At 48.2% G+C, this 20,738-nt stretch overlaps 1 protein-coding gene across 1 annotated transcript in view; it reads right to left on the bottom strand.

Annotated features, from left to right (window-relative positions):
* Nucleotides 1-20,738, bottom strand: part of MDN1 (midasin AAA ATPase 1) — a 2,002,810-nt gene that overhangs the window by 668,114 nt on the left and 1,313,958 nt on the right. The window contains exon 67 of the mRNA XM_085611158.1: nt 19,633-19,728. Coding sequence (XP_085467284.1) covers nt 19,633-19,728 — 96 coding nt within the window. The remainder of the gene's footprint in view (nt 1-19,632; nt 19,729-20,738) is intronic.

The raw sequence follows: 20,738 nt of genomic DNA, 5'->3' as shown, positions 1-20,738 counted from the left end.
ACCCGTCCGCCCTAGTGCCGCTGTGGGTGCACCTTGGGTGCTAACTTGCACCCCCCTCTGCCCTGAGCTTAAGTCCAGGAGCTTTGCTCCCTCAACCTTGTGGCTTGCTCGTGAGCAGCCACCAACCGGAGGCCCCCAATCCCCCATTGGATAAGTTTGGGCCTCAGCATTCTGCACCCGGCCACGCTAGTGCCGCTGAGGGTGCCTAGAGAGTGCATTCTTGACCCTGAGGGAACCCTAGATCTGACCCCATAAAACCAACTCCCACAACTAGGTGCTTACCTGTTAACCGATAACTCATCCCATAGGATTGCATGGACTGCTTTTCTGTAAAAAACTTCCAAGTGTGGAGTTGGAAATTCTATGAAAATTCAAACGTATATTTGAATACCAGAACTGCATTTACTTTTGTTTTTTAACCATTTTTTTTTTATTGTTTTGCCGTCAATACAAAACAATGACAAGAAGAAAAGGAGATTCTCAATGACATTCAGCCGACATGGTAAGTGGAAATACAATCAATGACATTTGTCACAAAGAAAGTAGTTATGCTATACAGTACAGCGTCCTTGAACAGGAGAACATGACCCACGCTGGCATACTCAGTACTGTCTATAATTGCAGCCATATGTCCATGGAGCATGAAAAACATTAGACCTTGGGCCATAGGCAGGGTAGTATCTGGGGAAACGATGTCAGTATGAAGACCTTAACATAAGCGCTAGGGGACAGAGAAACACCATACACAGTACAAAAAGCGTCTGCGGGGCAATATGACACGCACTATAATGTTAGGTCTGCTGGAGTGTCCCAAGCGTGACATGTGCCTGATGTGTAGAAGTCTTTACTGTTCTGATATGTCCGACTCATCAGGCAAGGATTCGGCAGATCGAGCAAGAAGGTAGCTCTGTAGGGGACCCCATATGTTTCATGGTTTCGAGGCTCTGGGAAACGTTTTGGCATACAGAATCAATTGATCTTGGCAATATTGGCAATATACTAAATCATCCACCCATTCCTTGAACTTCGGCGCCCGCCCTCTACCCCAGCGGCAGGCTACTCTACGCTTAGCTAATAACAATACAATGGCAAGGAATTTGCGATAGGGCTTTGGGATAAATTTAGTATAGCCTAACAGCGCTATTAATGACGTGGACTCTAGAGTAATGGGAGCCATCTGACGTAGGGATTCGAATATTTGGGCCCATGTGAGAAAGTGTCATCTTTCTTGCATGGTATGCCCCCACTTTTTGCTAAATTGCTGAACGTACTTTGACTGAGTGTGCCCTGGACTACTGCCAATCAGGTGCCCAGGGCCTATGTTCCTTCCCTAAAAACCTAAAACCCAAACTGGCAAACCCTGGCCACATGTCAGCCCCTGGTAAATGGTACCCTAGGTACCCAGGGCCTTGTGACCAGGGAAGGCCTCTAAGGGCTGCAGCACTCATTGTGCCACCCTTAGAGGCCCTGTACCCTAACACACACACACACACACTGCCCTAGCAAGCTGAGTGTCTGGGTACAAGACAAAACAAAGAGTCGACATGGCACACATAACGGTGTGCCATGCCCACCACCTACACTGCCCTGGCATACATCAGCCACCCCTCTAGCTGGGTGCCCTATGCCAGTGGTGTGGGCACAGGAGCAGGAGCCCTGTGCCCCTACAGTACCCAGGTCCATTCCTGGGCACTGTAAGTGCAGTGCTGCCATTTAAGAGTACATGGTGCCGAGAGCTTGTCAAACACGAACTCCACAGCACCATAATGGCAACACTGAAGACTGAAAAGTTTGGTATCAAACTTCTCAGCACATTAAACCCACACTGATGCCAGTGTGGGATTTAATGTACCAAGCACCCCAGAGGGCATCTTAGAGATGCCCCCTGAAACCTAACCTACAATCCACGTTTGGTCTGGGAGGCTGCCTAGGCTGCCACACAGCAGACATGTTGCTAGACCCCTGGGTAGGAGAGCCCCTGCTCTCCTGGGCCTGCAACAATGCACATCCTGGGCGAGGTGCTAGATCTCCTCCCCCAGGATGGACCGGGGGAAGCTTCAAAGGCATGCCACCTCTGTGAGCATCCCCAGGCCATTGTAACCCCCTCTGGCGGGAAGCTTGTCCGGAAACCCCAAATAAGGACAGGGGATGTGCCAGCCTGCCAACCCCACCCCTCAGGTGGGGGAGGCGAGGTGAAGCTCATCTCCGGACTCTCGCCATCTTGAAGATGGGAAGCCCTGCCCAATCAGGACTAGGCTACTGTCCCCCTCCCACAGGAGAGAGGCAGGATAGGGGGTGTACCTACCCCAGGACAGGGACCCATTGGTCCCTGCCCTTCACCTACCTGTAACACCCCTAAATCTAGTATTTAGTGGCACCCTGAACCTTCCTTCCTGAGATTCCAGATTCCAAAATCCGAAGAAGAGCTAGAAGAAAGAAGACCTGCCCTGCAGCTGCTAAGAAGAGGAAGACACCAACTGCTTTGGCCCCAGCCCTACTGGCCTGTTGACCCTCGAACCTGCTCCTGCTCCAACCCGGCATCTCTTGTGGCCAGCAACCTCACCAACCCCGGAGGACCTGGCTACTTTTTGGCTCTAAGCCCCTGGGACTCCCATGAGTAGAGGCTCTACTCAAAACCTACCTCTAATCCCTGGCAGCAGCCCAGAACCGCAAACCCAGCACTCTCTGCACCAGCCAAGCCTGGCCTGTGCCGGCGTGAACAAAGACCGCGAGGACGACCCCACGGCGACTGTGACCCCGAGTCCGGCACCCAAGGACCTCCCTCGACACTCCTGAAGAAGCCTGCAGCCTCAGAACCAGGTGTCCCCCCCCAACAGAGACCTGTGTAAGAAATATAACTAATTTCAGCAAGTTGTAGCATTGGACTAGTCCTGTTGTAGTAAAGGGGTGGCAATTATAGTAAGGGCAAACCAAGGTATAGAGTTAGTAAAGCAGGCAACAGATAGCTTAAGAAGACGGGTAGTGGTAGAGATGAAAAGATTTCACAACTAGTATACATGCACAGGGTACTATGACTCGAACAGATGATTCAGAGCCCCTTAAATAGTTAGGTTCTACCCTAGTTGAGTATATGTCCCCTATTAGAAAAGTAGGGATTTTAATATAGTATTAGACTCGCAAATCGATAATTCTTCACAAAGCTTTGTGGTGAACCAAAATAAAATATGTGATTACCTACTGTTTTTGATGAGAGAGAGCTGAGATTATGTGATGTTTGTTGTAAAAGGGCCGGCCCTGACAGACTATACATTATATAGTAAGAAAGATAAGTACCACCCATGGCTAAACGACTTTTTGATAGAGGATAAAAGTAAGCAATATTAAGCATTACCCAATTCACCTATCAGATCATTCAGCAGTGGGCTTGGAACTCAAATTGACAGAGGTTAATGATACATCTCAGTGGACACTACTTAAGATGATTCACCTTAATATAGAGGCTGTAAGGGCATTTCAGAACGACACAGACATTTTTTGGCAATATAACAGATTGTCAGTGCAAATATATATCGTTTGGTATGCATTTAAGGCCTACACAAGAGGAAATATAAGTAACATGTCGCTCTATAGAGGGAAAATAGAAAGAGAGGAGCAGAGGAAGCTAGAGCAGGAGTTAGAGCAGGTGGAAAGGTCTGTGAAAGGTCAAGTAGCCAAGAGAAAAAACAGGGTTTGGGAAAACTCTTTGTAAGAAACTGGCTCTATATATACTGCACCAAAGTGAGGAAGAGTGTGTATAGAGTCCAAGAGTCCTCAAAGGTAGGCAGAGGTTAAAGTTAGATAGACCCTTACTCTCTAATAGTGGTAGCTTGGTCGAGCAGTAAGAATTCACACCCTCAAGACCTGAACTCTAGGCAAATTGTGTTTGTATAAAAATATACTATTGTTTATTTTTAGAACCAAGCAAGCCTGGTACAGGTAAGCATTAAATACTTTTCGGTAATAAGTCACTGGATATAGAACAGTTTGAAAATGCAATAGAAATTTTACTTTGTTTGATTTACAGGGGAGCAGTAGTATGCAACACTTAGCAAATACAGTACATTGAAATGAATAGGCTTTTTCAGTAAATTGCAGGTAAGTTACTTTTTACGCTACTTTTCTAACTCAGTGCTGGATACCTAGATTCAGCACTGGGACATTTCCTGCAAGCAGGTGAGTAAACATGTTTTGGTTATTTGTGCGATTTTCAAGGAATATTTTTGGTTTTCAAAACTCCACACTTAGAAACTTTTGGGAGAAAAAGTGTCAATGTTATGCTTTAGAGGGAAAACAGGTTAACGGTTCTCAGGTAAGTACTCGACTGTGGGAGTTCAGGTTCTGGGGTTAGACTCGGGAGTCCCCCAGGGTCAGTGATGCACTGTTGTTGCACCCTCAGCGGCACTAAGGCGGCGGGGTGCAGAGTGTTGAAGCCCAATGTTATCCAATAGGGGGTAGTGGGCCTCCGGTTGGTGGCTGCTGGCAAGCAGGCCACTGGGTTGTGGGAGCAAAACTCCTAGGGTTAAGCTCAGGGCACGCCGAGGACCAAAGTAGCACCAAAGTTGCACCCTCAGGGGCACTGGGGCGTCTGGGTGCTGTTTTGAAGTCGGGTGCTCTGTTGTTTTCAATGGAGAACCTCCAGGACAAAGAAACACTGCAGGCTCGGGGACGAGGATCTTCTGGGTGCGACCACCACTTCGAGGAGTATGTTGGAATGTTGTAGGTTGGTTAGGCACTGTTGGTTTGGGCACACAAGGCCATGGGGCGTCGGGTGCAGGGGTGCCTTGTGACGTCGGATTTTCTTACCCGCTCTGGTCGCGGTAGGGGGTTCTCTGGATTGAGGCTGCAGGCGTCGTCTGGAGGCAGGTCAGGGGACGCCGGATCTCGCGTCCCGATCGCCAGGGGGACCTCCTCGTGGTGTTTTTCCACTCGAGTTCGGGACGGGTTCGGCGGGTGCAGAGTTGGCTGGATTCGCAGTCTCTGTCTGGCACCAGAAGCTGCAGTTTAAACACGTCCGGTGTTCACGGGAGAAACAGTCTGGGAAGTGAAGGCAGGCGGGTCCTCCGGGGTTTGTGAGGTTGCTGGCTGCTGGACACGCCAGGATTTCGCAGGAGGCGGTTCAAGGGGAGACAGGCCTGTAGGGCTGGGACCAAGTCAGTGGGCGTCGTCGTCTTGTTAGCTCTGCACGGCTCTTCGTCCTTTTCTTTTTGTAGGTAGGCTGGATCTGAGGAAGGAAGGTTCAGGGTGCCCCCTAAATACTCAATTTAGGGGCGTTACAGGTAGGTAAAGGGCAGGGACCAATGCGTCCCTTCCCTGGGGTGGTTACACCCCCTGTTCTGCTACTCTCTAGTGAGAGGGGGGCACCTGTCCCTGGTTGGCTGGGTCCCCCCATCCTCAAGATGGCAGAGACTCTAGGTTGTGCTTCACCTCGCATCTCCCACCTGAGGGGTGGAGTTGGCAGAGGTGGGCACACCTCTCTTCCTCACTTGTTTTTTCCGCTGGTTCTCCCACCTAAAGTGGGGGGTCGAACCAGCGGGGACCAGTTGCTGAAAGCAGCAAATGGTCTGGAGAGGCTCACAAAGGCGGCAAGCCTTTGAAGCTTCCCGTTCGTGAACCCTGCCCATCCTTGGGGAGGAGGCTTGGCACCTCGTCCCAGGATGTGCATTGTTTCAGGGCCCTGAGAGCAGCAGCTCTCGACCCAGGGGTCCCGAAACATGTCTGGTGGTGGCAGCCTAGGCAGCCACTCAGTCAGATCACTAGAAGTTGGTCGAGTTTCAGGGGGCATCTCTAAGATGCCCTCTGTTGTGCATTTTACATTAAATCCGACACTGGCATCAGTGTGGGTTTAATGTGCTGAGAAGTTTGATACCAAACTTCCCAGTCTTCAGTGTAGCCATCGTGGTGCAGTGGAGTTCGTAATGACAAACTCCCAGCACCATATACTCTTAATAGCAGCACTGCATTTACAGTGCCCAGGAATGGACTTGGGCACTGTAGGGGTACAGGGCTCATGCAACTGTACCCTCAACACTGGCATAGGGTACCCAGCTAGAGGGGTGACTGATGTATGCCAGGGCAGTGGTTTGCGGGCATGACACACAGGGATATGTGCCATGTTGACTCTTAACTTTGTTCTGCACCAAGACATGCAGCCTGCAAAGGCAATGTGTGTGTGTCAGGGTACAGAGCCTCTAAGGGTGGCACAATAAGTGCTGCAGCACTTAGAGGCCTTCTCGGTTCACAGTGCCCTGGGTACCTGTGGTACCATTTACCAGGGGCCGACATGTGGTCAGAGATGCCAATTGGGTTGAGGCTTCAATGCAGTTTTAGGGAAGGAACATAGGCTCTGGGTACCTGATTAGCAGGAGCTCAAGGCACACTCAGTCAGAAAACAGCGGCAATTCAGCAAAAAGTGGGGGCATACCATGCAAGAAAGAGGGCACTTTCTCACACTCTTCAACAGAGCTTTAAACTCAGAATAGAAGAGAAGGTCTGTAAGAGGTTAATAGGTTAAAGCATTTTAAGGTAAGGTGACAGTTGTGGATAATTGCTGTCATGGAAGGCTAGGGAGGAACGAGCAATATGAAAGACTGTGAATGAGAAACTAAGCACTATGGAGGTGAACTATGATAAAACCGAACAAGGTATCTTTGAATTTTATCAGGATCTCTATAGAGAAGATGAAGTAGAAGGAATGGATATAAACAGTTTGCTAGTAAATAGGACGATCCTGAGGCTGAGTGAAGACCACCTTGCATATATAGATCAAGAAATAAAGGAGGAGAAAATCAGAGAGGCAATTAAAAAAATCTAATGGGGCAAAGCGTCATTTGGTTCACGTTCTCTAGGGCTTTTTGGAGTCCCGCAAAAGTGGCATTAGGAAAGGTGATGGATTGCTCAACATGAAATGTCGTCACAACTTTTCGCCTGAAGGCCGCCCTGGTATTTCCCATCAGTCTTTCTCGGAAAAAGGTGGTGTAGGGACGCTGAAAAGATAGAGCATGGAGCTCATTTTCCCGACAAGCTGAAGTCATCACAATATAGAAAGATTGTTTTGAGAATGAGACGGTGCAGGGATCAGCTGTGCATGTGTTCGAAGGGGGTACACATGAGGAAGGCCAGAACAAAATTGAGATTTCACTGTGGTATCACAAACAGTTTGGGATGAAACTTGTGTCAAACTCTTAAACACATCACAACAAGTGATTCAACAAGGACTGTTCAGCAAATGCAAAAAGGCTAACAGGGCTTGTGAATAATCTTTATCTTAAGACCTACAGATCACTCCTCCTCTCCCAGATGACAACCTCTGAACAGCTGGTAAACAACAGTCACCACAGGGAACTCTGAGTGGGGAAGGGAGAGGAGACTGCCACTGATCAGGATGCGGTCTAGCAGCCACCACTGCTGATCTTGTGCAGCCTCCTTTGACACCTGGATGACATACAACATGTTTCCTTGTTGCTGGGCCCACGGAGTCTCCAGATCCCACTGTAGCATCAGAGCTGCTCTCACCGAGATCCAAGACCTAGGCTGAAAGGATCATAGACCAAATGTTATGAACTTCTCACGTTAACTACTTTCTGCCCCAAGTAGCTTCTATAAAAGTAAGCCACTGCGAAGGAGTTGTGTAACTTTGGCTCGTAGATAGAGAACACCAATGAATTCAGAAGGTTAGGCGTTATATAGAGGTGGTCCAAGAGTAACAGTGGCAAGCCACCAAATTAGTGGAACACTGGTGTATCCAACCGCCGAAGATGGGCAGGGACCACCATCACTTTTGTGAACACTTGAGGGGGGGGGGGGGCAGATAAGGCCCAAGGTAAACACAAAAAACTGAAAATTCTCCTGGCTGACCAGGACCCACAGGTAACACCTGTGAGACTACAGGATGGGTACATGAAAATACACACATTTCAGATCTAAGGCAACCATCCAGTCGCCCAAATCCAGGGCAGACATACCTTTGGGCCAAAGTGAGCATTTTGAATTTGTTCTTCCAGATGAAGGCATTCAGATGGCAAAGATCTAAAACAGGGTGACGAACGCCTTCATTCTTCGACACAAGGAAATCGGGGGAGTGGCAGCATGTCACTAAATGCGAAGATGGCCCGCTCTCAATGGTTTCTTTGGACAACAGAGCCTGCATCTCTAGCAATAAGAAGGAAGGTGTCTGAAAGACACTCGGTTACAGGGAGTTGAGGTGGGATGCAAAGAAATGGAAGGGCATAGCCCTCCTGGGTGATCTCAAGGACCCATCTGTCGGATGTAATGACCGGTCATTCTGAAAAAAATGTCTGATCCCGCCTTCCACTGGGTTGCTGTGAGCCGCTTAGTTCAATCTAAAGTGACTTGGAGGCTGATGCCACAGGAGTACAGGACTGAGTGGAATTATGTCCCTTCTGACTTGCACGATGTCTGCCTGATCACAGTTCTTGACCCGAAAAGGACTGAGTTGAGTGCTGTGGTTGCGGCAGGCCTGGGGAAGACTATGCCAATATGACAGCCCCACGGAGTTGTCTGGAAAGAGGAAATTGACGGGTAGGTGCAGAAAGGCCAAAGGAATGTGCTGTCCTTCTGCTTGTTTTAAAGTGCTGAAGAGCAGAATTAGCCTTTTCGCCAAAGTGGTAGCACCAATCAAATAGTATACCCATCAGAGATACCTGTACATCGCCAGGAAAGCCAGTTGATTACATTCACACATGGCAGCGAAGCACCACACCAAGGCCCACAGCATGCCCCAAGCAGTCAGTAGTATCCAGGCCAGCCCTAATGATGTACTTTATTGCATCCTGCGTCTAAGAAGACCAAAACTCCTCCTGGACTGCCAACAAGCTCTCAGTAGTGATATCCAAAAGGTGGATCAGGAAAACATCCACTTTCTGAATGCCTTAATCCTTTTCAGCTCCCTGTCCGAAAAAGCAATAGGGAAAGCATTGGGGTTAACTTTGTTAGTGAACCCTTGGACCACCAAACTCTTTGGAGTCAGGCACTATGTAAGAACGTCTGGGCACCGGCCTCTGACGCCTTCCATTTTCTTGTTTTCTGGTAGGCAAGGCTTTGTCCAGGTACCCCGTCCCAAGGGTGTCACAGTATGTGCTTCATTAAATAAACTAAGGGCTCAGATGTAGTTCGCATAGGGTGCAAAACTTCCATACAGACATTGGGCTTGACTTCATCTGAAGGTTGCTGAAGGTCCAAGACTTCAGTTGCTTGAAAAATAACCACAACAAAGGATGTACTGTCTTCTGTAGATGGTCCGAGGGGCAACAGCAACCCTATATCTGGGAAGGTATCCAGACCACTTCAAGTATTTGTAAATATCATCATCATGGGGGGTATAAGTCATCATCATAATCGTGTGGGGATAAAGTCATCACCCATCATAGTTGTCGGGTTAGAGTACAAACTAAACAAGCATTGGCATAGCCAATAGGTCTCGCCTTTGGGACCTTATAAGTGTTTAGCCATGCAACAGTTGCATAACTAAACACTTATAAGGTCCCAAAAGCGAGACCTATTGGCTATGCCAAGCAGCCGTGCTGCCGCAAAAGTGAAAGTGATCGCGATCAAACATCAAAGCGGCTGTGCGGCCGCAAAAGTGAAAGTAATCACGGTAAAAGTCGCGACATGCACTGTAGCTCTAGGCTGGCCTGGTAGCACTTTTTGGAGCCCTCACAATAAGTCTCGCCAGACCAGCGCATGCGCTGGGTCAGGCGAGACCTAAAAAGTGATGACATCTCTGTGGAAGGTCTCTTGGTAGAGGAAGAGTTTTGTCTGAATAAGAGCATACTGGGACCAGGTGTGCTGGAGTGGAATCAAGGTATTCAATTGGTTAGGATCAAAGCCCATTTGGCTCGAGGTCGTACACTGGAGTTGGCAAAGGTGCATCTATTGCTCCAGTGACATTGGGACTGGTGTTGGTATGGAAGGGACCAGCGTAGATCTTGGGGCCAGAATGGAAGTCAGCACCACAGACGGAAAAGAACCCAAAGTGGATTTGAGGGGCATAGACAGTGCAGAGCATGGATTCATTGGCGGATACCAGAGTGGAGGCACTGCAGATCCTTGGGGCCCAGAGACCCGTCAGAGGGAGCCAGAAGAGTAACCAAAAATACACAGAAAGGCCTCCTTTAAGGTCTTGACCTGCTGCGGTGTTGCTGATACCCTGGGAAATTCTGGGCACATCGAGACTAAGTGAGGAATCAGCTCTTGCATCAGGGATCAGGAGTGAGATCAATTGGCACCTTGAAGCCTTCCCGACTTCACTTTAGAAAGAGTGGAGGGATAGGGGGGAGCCCCATTGAGACTTCTTACGCTTCTTCTTGGATTTGGACTGCTCGGACAACTTTTTCCACAACAAGAACATGTCCAAGAATTAATATGCTACTTACCAGTATGCATCTGTTCTTGGCATGTAGGGCTGCTGACATTCATATCTGTGCATAGATCGCCGCCTAGTGTTGGGTCCGGATGTTTGCACGTTGTTATCCTGGAAGAGTCTTCGAAGTATCACGAGATAGGTGACTCCTCCCCTGGACCACAGTGCGCATGGGCATCCTCTCCATCCTTAGATTGTTTTTCGCCATTGTGGCAGTGATGGAGTAGATACAGTAAGTGATGACCATGCTATACAGTAATTCTGAGAGCTGCAGCCGCTACAGGCGCCGGGGAGGAGGGTGGGCGATATGAATGTCAGCAGCCCTACATGCCAAGAACAGATGCATACTGGTAAGTAGCATATTCAGTTCGAGGCATGTGGGCTGCTGAATTCATATCTGTGCATAGAATACATAGCAGTTCCTCCATTAGCGGCGGCTACCCGTGCCGGCTGCAGCAGTCTGAAAAAGAGTTTTGAGAACAGCCTGTCCTACAGCTGCCTGCTGTTTTGAGTGCACATCTACACAGTAGTGTTTGGTAAATGTATGTATAGTGGACCATGTGGCTGCTCTACATATTTCCTGTAAAGGAATGTTTCCAAGGAAAGCCATGGACGCCCCTAACTTTCGTGTTGAGTGGGCTCGTGGGGAATCGTTAATGTGCGTTTAGCTTTTTGATAGCAAATTTGAATACATTTAACGATCCATCTGGCTATCCCTGCTTTGGAAATGGCGTTGCCCTTGTGTTGTGGAGAAAAGGCAACGAAAAGTTGTTTCGTTTTCCTAAAGTCCTTAGTTCTGTCTATATAGTACACGAGGGCCCTCTTCACATCTAGTGTATGGAGCATTCTCTCTGCGACATTTTGTGGATTTTGAAAGAAAACAGGCAGTTCAATAGTTTGATTCATGTGGAACTGCGATATCACTTTGGGCATGAATTTGGGGTTGGTACGTAGTACCACCCTGTTTGCGTGAACCTGTATGAATGGCTCTTGACTGGTTAGTGCCTGGAGTTCACTAACTCTTCTTAATGAAGTGATTGCCACTAAGAAAGCTACTTTCCAGATGAGGAATTGAATCTCACATGAATGGAGAGGTTCAAAGGGTGGACCCATTAACCTGGTGAGGACCAAATTGAGGTTCCACACCGGTGCCGGTGGGTGTCTTGGGGGAATTTCTCGTTTGAGTCCCTCCAAGAAGGCTTTGATGGCAGTCACTTTGAATAAAGAGAGGTGCTGCCTGTTTTGGAGATAGGCTGCTATCGCGGTTAAATGGATACGTATTGAGTTGTATGCCAGATTGCATCGGTATAGGTGTAGGAGGTAACAGATGATGTTTTGAATGGATGCGTCCAGCGGGTTAATGTCATTGTTGTTGCAGTAAATGACAAACCTTTTCCATTTAGCCGCATAGCAAGCTCTGGTAGTGGGTCTCCTGGCCTCCCTGATGATATCCATACAGTCAGGTGGCAGGTTTAGATAGCCAAACTCTAAGACTTCAGGAGCCAGATTGCCAGGTTCAGCTGTTGCGGATCTGGGTACTGAATTTCACCATGGTTCTGCGTTAAAAGTGCGGGTTTGATCCGCAGCCTTTGATGCGGCACCACGGAAAGTTCTAGAAAGGTGGTGTACCATGGTTGGCGCGCCCATGTGGGAGCAACTAGGATGAGTGTCAGTGAGTGTTGTCGCAGTTTGCGTGCCACTAGAGGTATTAGTGGCGCTGGGGGAAAAGCGTACGCAAATCTGCCGGACCAGTTCATCCATATCGCATTGCCCTGTGACTGTGGATGTGGGAACCTGGCTGCAAAGCTTTGGCATTTTGCGTTTTCGTTTGTGGCGAATAGGTCTATCTCTGGATGACCCCACTGTTGGAAGTACGGTTGGAGAACTGACGGATGTAGCTCCCACTCGTGCATCTGGTGGCTGTGTCTGCTGAGCAGATCCGCCATCTGGTTGTCCTTGCCGGGGAGGTGTTCCGCCATGAGGAATATGTTCCTCTGAATGGCCCACTTCCACATGCTCTGAGCCAGATGAGACAACTGTGGAGAGTGTGTTCCTCCCTGCTTCTGTATGTAGTACATGGCAGTCATGTTGTCCGTCCGGATCAACACGACTTTGTTGCACAAGTGTACTTTGAATGCCTTCATGGCTAGGAAGATTGCCATCAGTTCCAGAACGTTGATGTGCATCTTCTTTTGTTGCGTTGTCCATAGTCCCTGCACTGTGTAAGTGAGTACATGAGCTCCCCAACCCTGGAGAGAGGCATCCGCTGTCAGTATTATTTGTGGAACAGGCTCTTGGAACGGTTGGCCCTTGCAAAGGTTTTGTGGATTCCACCAATGCAGAGAGTTGTATGCCCGACCGCTCACCAACACTAGGTCTTTCAACTGTCCTTGAGCCTGATTCCACTGACGTGCTAAGCACTCCTGAAGCGGGCGCATATGTAGTCTCGCGTGCGGGACTATGAAAATGCAGGAGGCCATCATGCCTATCAGCTGCATGAACACTCGCGCTGGAAGGGAGTGTTGAGGTTTGAACTTTGCGATCAGAAGTTGCATGCTGTTGATCCTCACTAAATTTGGCTGAGCTGTGGCTGCCAGAGTGTCTATGGTCGCGCCCAGGTACTGTTGTATGTGTGCGGGTTGGAGATGTGATTTTGGGTAATTTAGTGAGAATCCCAGACTGTGAAGAAGGTGAATGGTGAGGGACATGTGGCTGGCACATTGCTGGGCTGACTTTGCCTGAACAAGCCAGTCGTCCAAGTAAGGGAAGACGTGAATGTGTTGTCTCCGTAGATGTGCCGCCACTGTTGCTAGGCACTTGGTAAAGACCCTGGGTGCTGTTGTTACTCCGAAGGGGAGAACTTTGAACTGATAGTGATGGCCTTGAATAGTGAACCTGAGATATTTCCTGTGTGAAGGGTGTATGGGTATGTGGAAATACGCATCTTTTAGGTCCAGTGTGGCTAGGAAGTCTCCCTGACTGAGTAGCGGGAGAACCTGCTGCAGGGTGAGCATATGGAAATGCTCTGAGAGAATGTATTGGTTGAGGGGTCTCAGGTCTAGTATAGGTCTGAGCGACCCGTCCTTTTTTGGGATTAGGAAGTACAGAGAGTACACCCCTGTCCCCTGCTGGTTGACGGGCACGACCTCTATTGCACCTTTTTGCAGCATACTTAGCACTTCCTGCTGCAATAATGCTAAGTGCTCTACGGACATAGGACGGTGCTTTGGCGGTATGTTGGGTGGAGTGGACGTTAATTCGAGACAGTAACCGTGTTGGATAATGTCCCTGACCCACCTGTCTGTGGTGATGGTTTTCCACGCTGACAGGAACTGTTGGAGTCTCCCCCCGACAGGTGATATGTGGTCGGGGCAGGGAGAGGGCGTCACTGTTTGTTTTTGGGGGAGGACCTGGTGTTGCCGTAACCGCGTCCTCTGCCCTTGGTGCTGGAGCCACGATATCCACCTCTGTTGGTTTTATCATAGGTACTTGGTGTGCCTCCTTTAGTGTACTGCTGCTGTGACCCCTGACCTCTAGCTGCTCCTCTATTCCCGGGGCGACAAAAGGAGCCACTACGAAACTGCTGCGTCTGCAGAGCCCCCATTGATTTCGCAGTGTCAGTGTCTTTCTTAATTTTCTCGAGGGTAGTGTCAACTTCAGGGCCAAATAAATAGTCTGGGTTGACCGGTTGATTCAGGATATTGTTCTGAATCTCTGGCTTGAAGCCTGAGATTCTCAACCATGCATGCCGTCTCAACATGACGCTTGTGTTGATTGCCCTCGCCGCTGTGTCGGCTGCATCCAGTGCACACTTGATGGATGCATTGGTGAGGAGTTGTCCCTCTCTAATGAGGATCTCCGCTGCCTCTTTATATTCATCTGGCAAATGTTGGAGTAGTGATTCGAGTGTGTCGTAATGGGACCTATGATAACGGGCCAGGAGTGCCTGTGTGTTGGCAATGCGCCAGATGTTCGCTGCTTGCGCTGCAATCCGTTTGCCAGATGTTTCCAGCACTTTGGACTCCTTGTCCGGGGGAGGAGCATCACCTGTTGCTTGTGAGTGGGCTCTCTTGCGAGCATTAGCAACCACCATGGAGTCCAAAGGTAACTGACCCCTAATGTAGGGTCTCCGGGTGCAGGCTTGTACTTTTTTTCAATCCTGGGGTTTAGCACCCGTGCCCTGGTTGTTTCCTTAAAAATGTCTTTGGCAGGTTTGAGAATCCCTTTTAACATGGGCAGAGTCTTGACAGTTCTTTCGGAAGAGGCGAAAGTGTCCACCAAGAAGCCTTCTTCGACCGTGTCAGAATGGAGTTCTACTCCATGATTGGCAGCAGCCCGTTCTATGAGGGCATTAAAGGCAGCAGTGTTCTCTGTGGGAGATGTCTTTATGTTATAAAGCTGCGTGTCATGGGTATCTGGTGCGGTACCCTGGTCTGTGGGGTCATCCCATGCCTGATCTGGGTCTTGCAGGTGATCATCAGGATCGATATCCCCAGGGTAGGTGGTATCATCCCCTACATAGTCCTCTACTGCGTCCGCCTCTGAAGGCGTTGGAGAAAAGGACGGTGGTTCGTGATGGAAGGGTTGAAAGTGTTCATGAAGCACTGGCTCTGACCCTGCCGGCAATTTGTGTTTGAGAGGAATTTTATAGGAGTCCAATCCCTTCTCTGGCGTGATTTTCCGCTTGCGGAGCATCAACCTGCCAGTGTTGGCGTTGATGAATTGTGGCCGTGAAGGCTCGAGGTCTGTTTGTCCAGTGGATGGGGACTGTGTCTGGCGGACACGTGTCCGAATCTCAAACAGTTTCGGCGCCGTGGGCGGCGGCAACCCAAACGTGATGTTGGTTGGCGCTGAGGGTGCTTTGGAAGCCTTGTGCGTGTCGGGACCCGACGTAGAGTGGAGGGCTGCCCGTTCTCTGATGCGTTGCAACGATGCCGAGACCTGTTGCACGGTGAACGCAGATGGCTCTTTGGAACCGGTCGGCACCTTGGAGGTAGGCGTCGAAGCGGCCCCCGATTTCTTTGCAGTCATGGGGTCATCGATCCGAAGGGGGGTATCGACGCTTGTTGTAGTCGATGACTTGGCCGGCGCCGCCGTCTTAGACGTCGACGGGGTGGCCACCTTGACTTTGGTGGTTGGGGCCGATGTCTTCGGTACCAGAGGCCGAGGCGCCTTGTGGGGTCCGAGGGCCTTCTTCTTCTGCTCGGCAACCGTATCCGCTGCGGTGAGCTCGGCACCGAAATCCATTTTTGCGCGATCGGAGCCGATGACCTATGCCGGCGTCGAAGGAGTGGAGGGTTGCGAGGCCTTCGAGCCGATCACAACCAGTTTCACTTTCGGTTTCGACGGAACTGGTGCGATAGTTTCGGTTTCGCTGAAGGGAATCCAGTCGTCTTCGACAATAATGGCTCTTGCGAAACGTTCGAGGCCGGGCCTGAAGGCGGGGCCGAAGAACCGTAAGATTGATCTCGGGTAAGGCCCGAAAGCGATCCCTCGACCTGAGCCTCATGACGACGTATTTTGTCGGCCTCCGTATCGACGGATTGGCCTAGCTCCTCGCTGGAGCTATCTTCCTCGGCCCCAAAGGCCTCATCGTAGTCTCCTACCTCGTCGATGACTTCTTCTCTCTGAAAGATCACCTCATCGTCGTCTTCCGATCGGGAATCATGTTCGGAAGCGGGGCTGGAGTCTACTTCTTCCACGCTCTCGGCGTCCTCGTCTTCGGTGCTAAAGATGTTGGCCGGGGCAGGCGCCGATTGCTGCGCCTCCAATCTCGCTGCCTGTCGATTCCGGAGAGTCTTCTTCGATCGGAATCGGGCACAGGCCATACATTTGGACTCATCGTGATCCGGTGAGAGACATTTGTTGCATACCGGGTGGACGTCGATGTGTGGGTATTTCGCGTGGCATAGAGGACACCGTTTGAACGGAGTCCTCGATTCCATCGTCGAGCGAAGTTCGATGTTCGGACCAAGCGGATCCGAAAAGCTGGAAGAAGGTGCTAAAGCACTAAAGAAACTGGTCGATACCGAACGGGAACAGTACCGACGAGAATTAAAAGCCTTTTGGCCTTAAACTGAAATTTCCTAACTTGAGCTAAGATAAGCACATCCAAACCCAATGGCGGAAAAAAACAATCTAAGGATGGAGAGGATGCCCATGCGCACTGTGGTCCAGGGGAGGACTCACCTATCTCGTGATACTTCGAAGACTCTTCCAGGACAACAACGTGCAAACATCCGGACCCAACACTAGGCGGCGATCTATGCACAGATATGAATTCAGCAGCCCACATGCCTCGAACATGACCTCAAGGGTACAAGTCCGCACCCTCAACTTAGAGCAGGACCTATGATGACCCATGATTTCTTTCGGTGTACAGTAACAGAGAGATTCGCTTCACGGACCAGAATCGCCTTTGGGTGTATGAGAGCGCACAAGCCCCATGACTTAGGTCGTAACACCAACACCAAAGGTAGACCTTGTGCTGGTTCGTCACCAACATCGGTTTCCAACAGGCATGGCACGGTTTGAGCCCTGTAGTAGTCTGTGGGGACATTGTTCCCTTGCTAACATTTTTAAAAGAATTTGTCAATCAACAAAAGGGAGTGGAGCTCTGGACCTGCTTAGGAAGGTGAAGAAAGATACGTACTGAAATCAACACACAAGGGTGGCTCTTATATGCGCCTCCACACTGGCACTTAGGGGCTGAACGGGCCTGACACCACAGGGGTGCAAGGGAGAAGTGCTTTGAAAAAGTTCGGATCCATTCTGGTGCTTGGGGAATATTTTTAAGGTGAGGAATCTGCGGTTAGAAGTATAGATCAGAAACATTCTTTTACAGGTGCTTTTAAACACGCCTGAAATTACTAACCTATCGATATTAGAAAAAAGGCAAACTCCTATCTTTCTTACAATACTTTAAACCTATCTTTTCTGTCGATTTCTGAACTACTGTTTCTATTTACTTGTAGACTAAGTTTTACAAATGCTAAATCAATTGAATTTTAAAATGTAATTCTTTATTTGGTATACATTTAGTTATTTCACGTTTCCTTTTTCAGTTAAATGTGCACCAGAGCTAAATGTAAAGGGCCCGAATATACACAATGGGGCCAGAGTGCTATATATATATATATATATATCTGTTAAGTGAAGGGAGAAATGCGGCTTTATACATGCCAAGGTTATAAAGAAGGAGGAGGCCAAGCATTCATAGTCAGGCTGAAAGTTGCACTCTTCTCAATCCTTCAAGTTGTCGAGAGAGAAGAGAAGGTGGGAGAAGAAGAGGAGAAGAAAAAACAAATCTTCAACCCATTGTCGCTCCCACTCACAAGGTAGGTTACATCGACCTTCTTCACCTTTAGCAGAGTCTTCTTCAGGGTCGGAGCTTATCAATGTTACTACACCTAAGAAACCTCTTCAGACAATGCCACTGTCTCCTCTGGTGCCTGCACTAGTACCCATCCCGGCTCCTTTGCCGAACCCTGTCAGCACCAACTATGATGCTGTTCCTGGAGCAGGGCACCAACCCAGCAAAATTGATAGTGAGGTTCAGGAATGCAGCAGTCCCTTCTGCGCCCGAAGGTCACAGGGTGCTGTTCGGGGCTCAGTTAAGGTTTCCGCCAGTACGTTCATTCTAAAAACCATTCGACTACATAAGAATCCTTAAGGGCACACTGCCAATGCTGGTTGCAAACCTTTTACTGGCACCTAACCGTCTGTCAGCTAGTCTTGCACTAATTATGGCCCCAGTACTGGTGTTGGCAATAGCACAGCTCCTCCCCAGAATCAAGCCCCTTAAACCAAGAACATTCTTATGAGGCCCCCACAAAGATTGGCTGAGGAGGCCAGGTACAAGGAGAAATCCCAACCTTGGCCAACGTGATATAACGTTAACCATACTCAGACAACTGATGTCATCTTTGAGTCGGACTCGGACCATATTCAAATGCCAGAACTAACAGTCCAGATGATTTAGTCAGCAGAGAGGAGGCCAACTTGCTACATCTAAACCCTTGCAGACAGTGGAATACGTTGAACTGTAAAACACCATTTGTGCGACATATTTACTTACCTGTAAAAATTGATAACTCGAAAAGTACTTACCCAATTACAAAGTTCTGGGTGTTAAATATATAAAATTCATTTTATTTTTCTAAAATTTGTCTTGAGTTTCTTCTTGAGTGTGTCTCATTTATTGACTGTGTGTTCAACACATGGTTAGCACTATCCTCCTATAAGCCTAAACTGCTCACCCACACTACCACAAAAGCGAGCATTTGGGATCATTAATTGAAGGCCTGTAAGCCAATAAGGGCTGTAATGATTTTTTACAAAGTGTACCTCATTTAGCTTCCTACAGCATAGTAAATCAACCTTTTCAAGAAAAACTTGGGTATCAATTCAGTTACTTAGAGTACAGCACCGGCAGGGAGCTACTCAAGTGAGTTTGAGTAACCAGAATCGGCATCTACAACACTGCAAAGCTATTCACAACAGAAGAACTTAAGAAGAGAGCATATCATATTTGTTTCGTAGAACATGGAAAAAGGAAACTGGTCAGTGTGATGGGTTCCACCATATATGACACCATGACTTCACATCTGGGGAAGTTGGAGCTGCCTGGGAACCATGGTACCACCTGTCAACACAGAAGAGCTATTGCACAATTTCAATATCCAGTCTAGTGCCTCGGGGAGACTCATGAGGTGAGGAACCTATAGTTGGAAGTATCCAACAAACAATTAGAAAAATGATGGAATTTTTTTTATCAAGGCTCCCACTTCCCCGGCCCCCCCCCCCAAACCTTTACAAAATAGTTTAAAAAAAATACACTGACCGAGTTCTCCAGGTACTAGAATGTGACATGCATGGAAAAAAGGGAAAATCATCAACTTATTGGTTTAAATTTATGGAGCCAAAGCGATGCTTTAAGTGCCTCTATCGCCTTTAAAAGGACAGAATAACCAGTGCTCAATAGGTGGTGTGATGAAAACGATGCCACATTCAGTTTGAAGTCTTAAAATAGAAACAGGGAATCTGAGGGGAGAAGTACCTACAAGAAATTAGACATGAATTACTATGTTATCTTATGACAATATACTTATGGGAGGCAGCAGGATAAACTTAAAAGGATCAACACCATTTTCTTTCAAGAATGCACTTAGCATGTGAAACACTTTCTTTCCCCTGTTAACATGCATGACAGATAGTTAACTTACTCAATTTCCCCTTTACTTCATAGTTCTTACCTGAGACTTTGTTAACAAAATCTCCAAACCGTTCAGGAATTTGGAAAGGGGGCTGGAAAGCGGAAATCCACGTATTCTGTCCATTACCACCAACAGCTGTAGAAACAAAAGAAATGTGTGAGGACTGATAATATAGTGGATAAAAATGATCAAATGGTCACCCAACATACACAGTGACTGACCCACACAGTAATATGACATCTGACCAACGCATGAGTGACTGAAGCATGGAAAAGCAAGCAGCTTCAAGCATCAATATTCTTCAGTTGCATTCTAGACATGTCAGAGGGTGTCATAAGAGGTGTTGCACTCAACCAAAACATGTCAAGTTTGTAGTTAATGTTAAGAAAAAAGTGCCTTTCATTGGAAATTGGCACATCTGAAGACTGACGACAGAATGTGTGTAACATGGCTACCTGCAACACCAGTAACATATCTGTTACACAACTTATATTTCTATAGTTTACTTTTTAAAATTGAGAGCTTTACTTTCCTGAAGTCCACAAGCATATGCTGCTTCTAGTGTTACTCACCAGCCAGCAAACAGCACTTAGTGTTAGTAATAAATATTGAGCAAGTAGCTGGATATTACTGAATGTGGGAGGAGTGGGAGGTTTTGGTGGGTACTCAAACTACAGATTGCTCACCTGCAGAACATTACCAGACACCAGACTAGTTCCAAATAATTCTACCAGCAATGCTCCCAGCATGCCAATAAGTGGTGCCTCAGAAGTGACGGAGCGAAGTCGCATATAAGCAACAATCCTGCTCACTAATTTAAGTTTTTTTCAGTCTTTCTCCTTCTGAGCCTTGAGACGCAGACTGCAAAACCAGGTGTCTGAAATAGTGTGCAGAATCCGAACTTGGGACTTTTTTAGATGACAGAGGCCACTCTACAAAAGGAGAGTTGGTAGGGCAGTAAGGAATCTGAAATTAATTAGAGCATCCATTAGTAAGAGTGTTTACAAAGGTAAGTAACTTGTTCTTCTGATAGATACTGCTAACCACATATTCTTCACCTTAAGTAAAGCTACCACAGCAAAGGTAGAGGATCTTTCAAGTAGACCTACACCAAAAAGTCCTGCAGAACCGAGCAAGCAAAGCGA

This window comes from Triturus cristatus, chromosome 6 (genome assembly GCF_964204655.1).
Source record: "Triturus cristatus chromosome 6, aTriCri1.1, whole genome shotgun sequence".
NCBI lineage: Eukaryota > Metazoa > Chordata > Amphibia > Caudata > Salamandridae > Triturus > Triturus cristatus.
The sequence above is the reverse complement of the archived record's forward strand: the minus strand, read 5'-3'. Positions and strand labels throughout refer to the sequence as shown.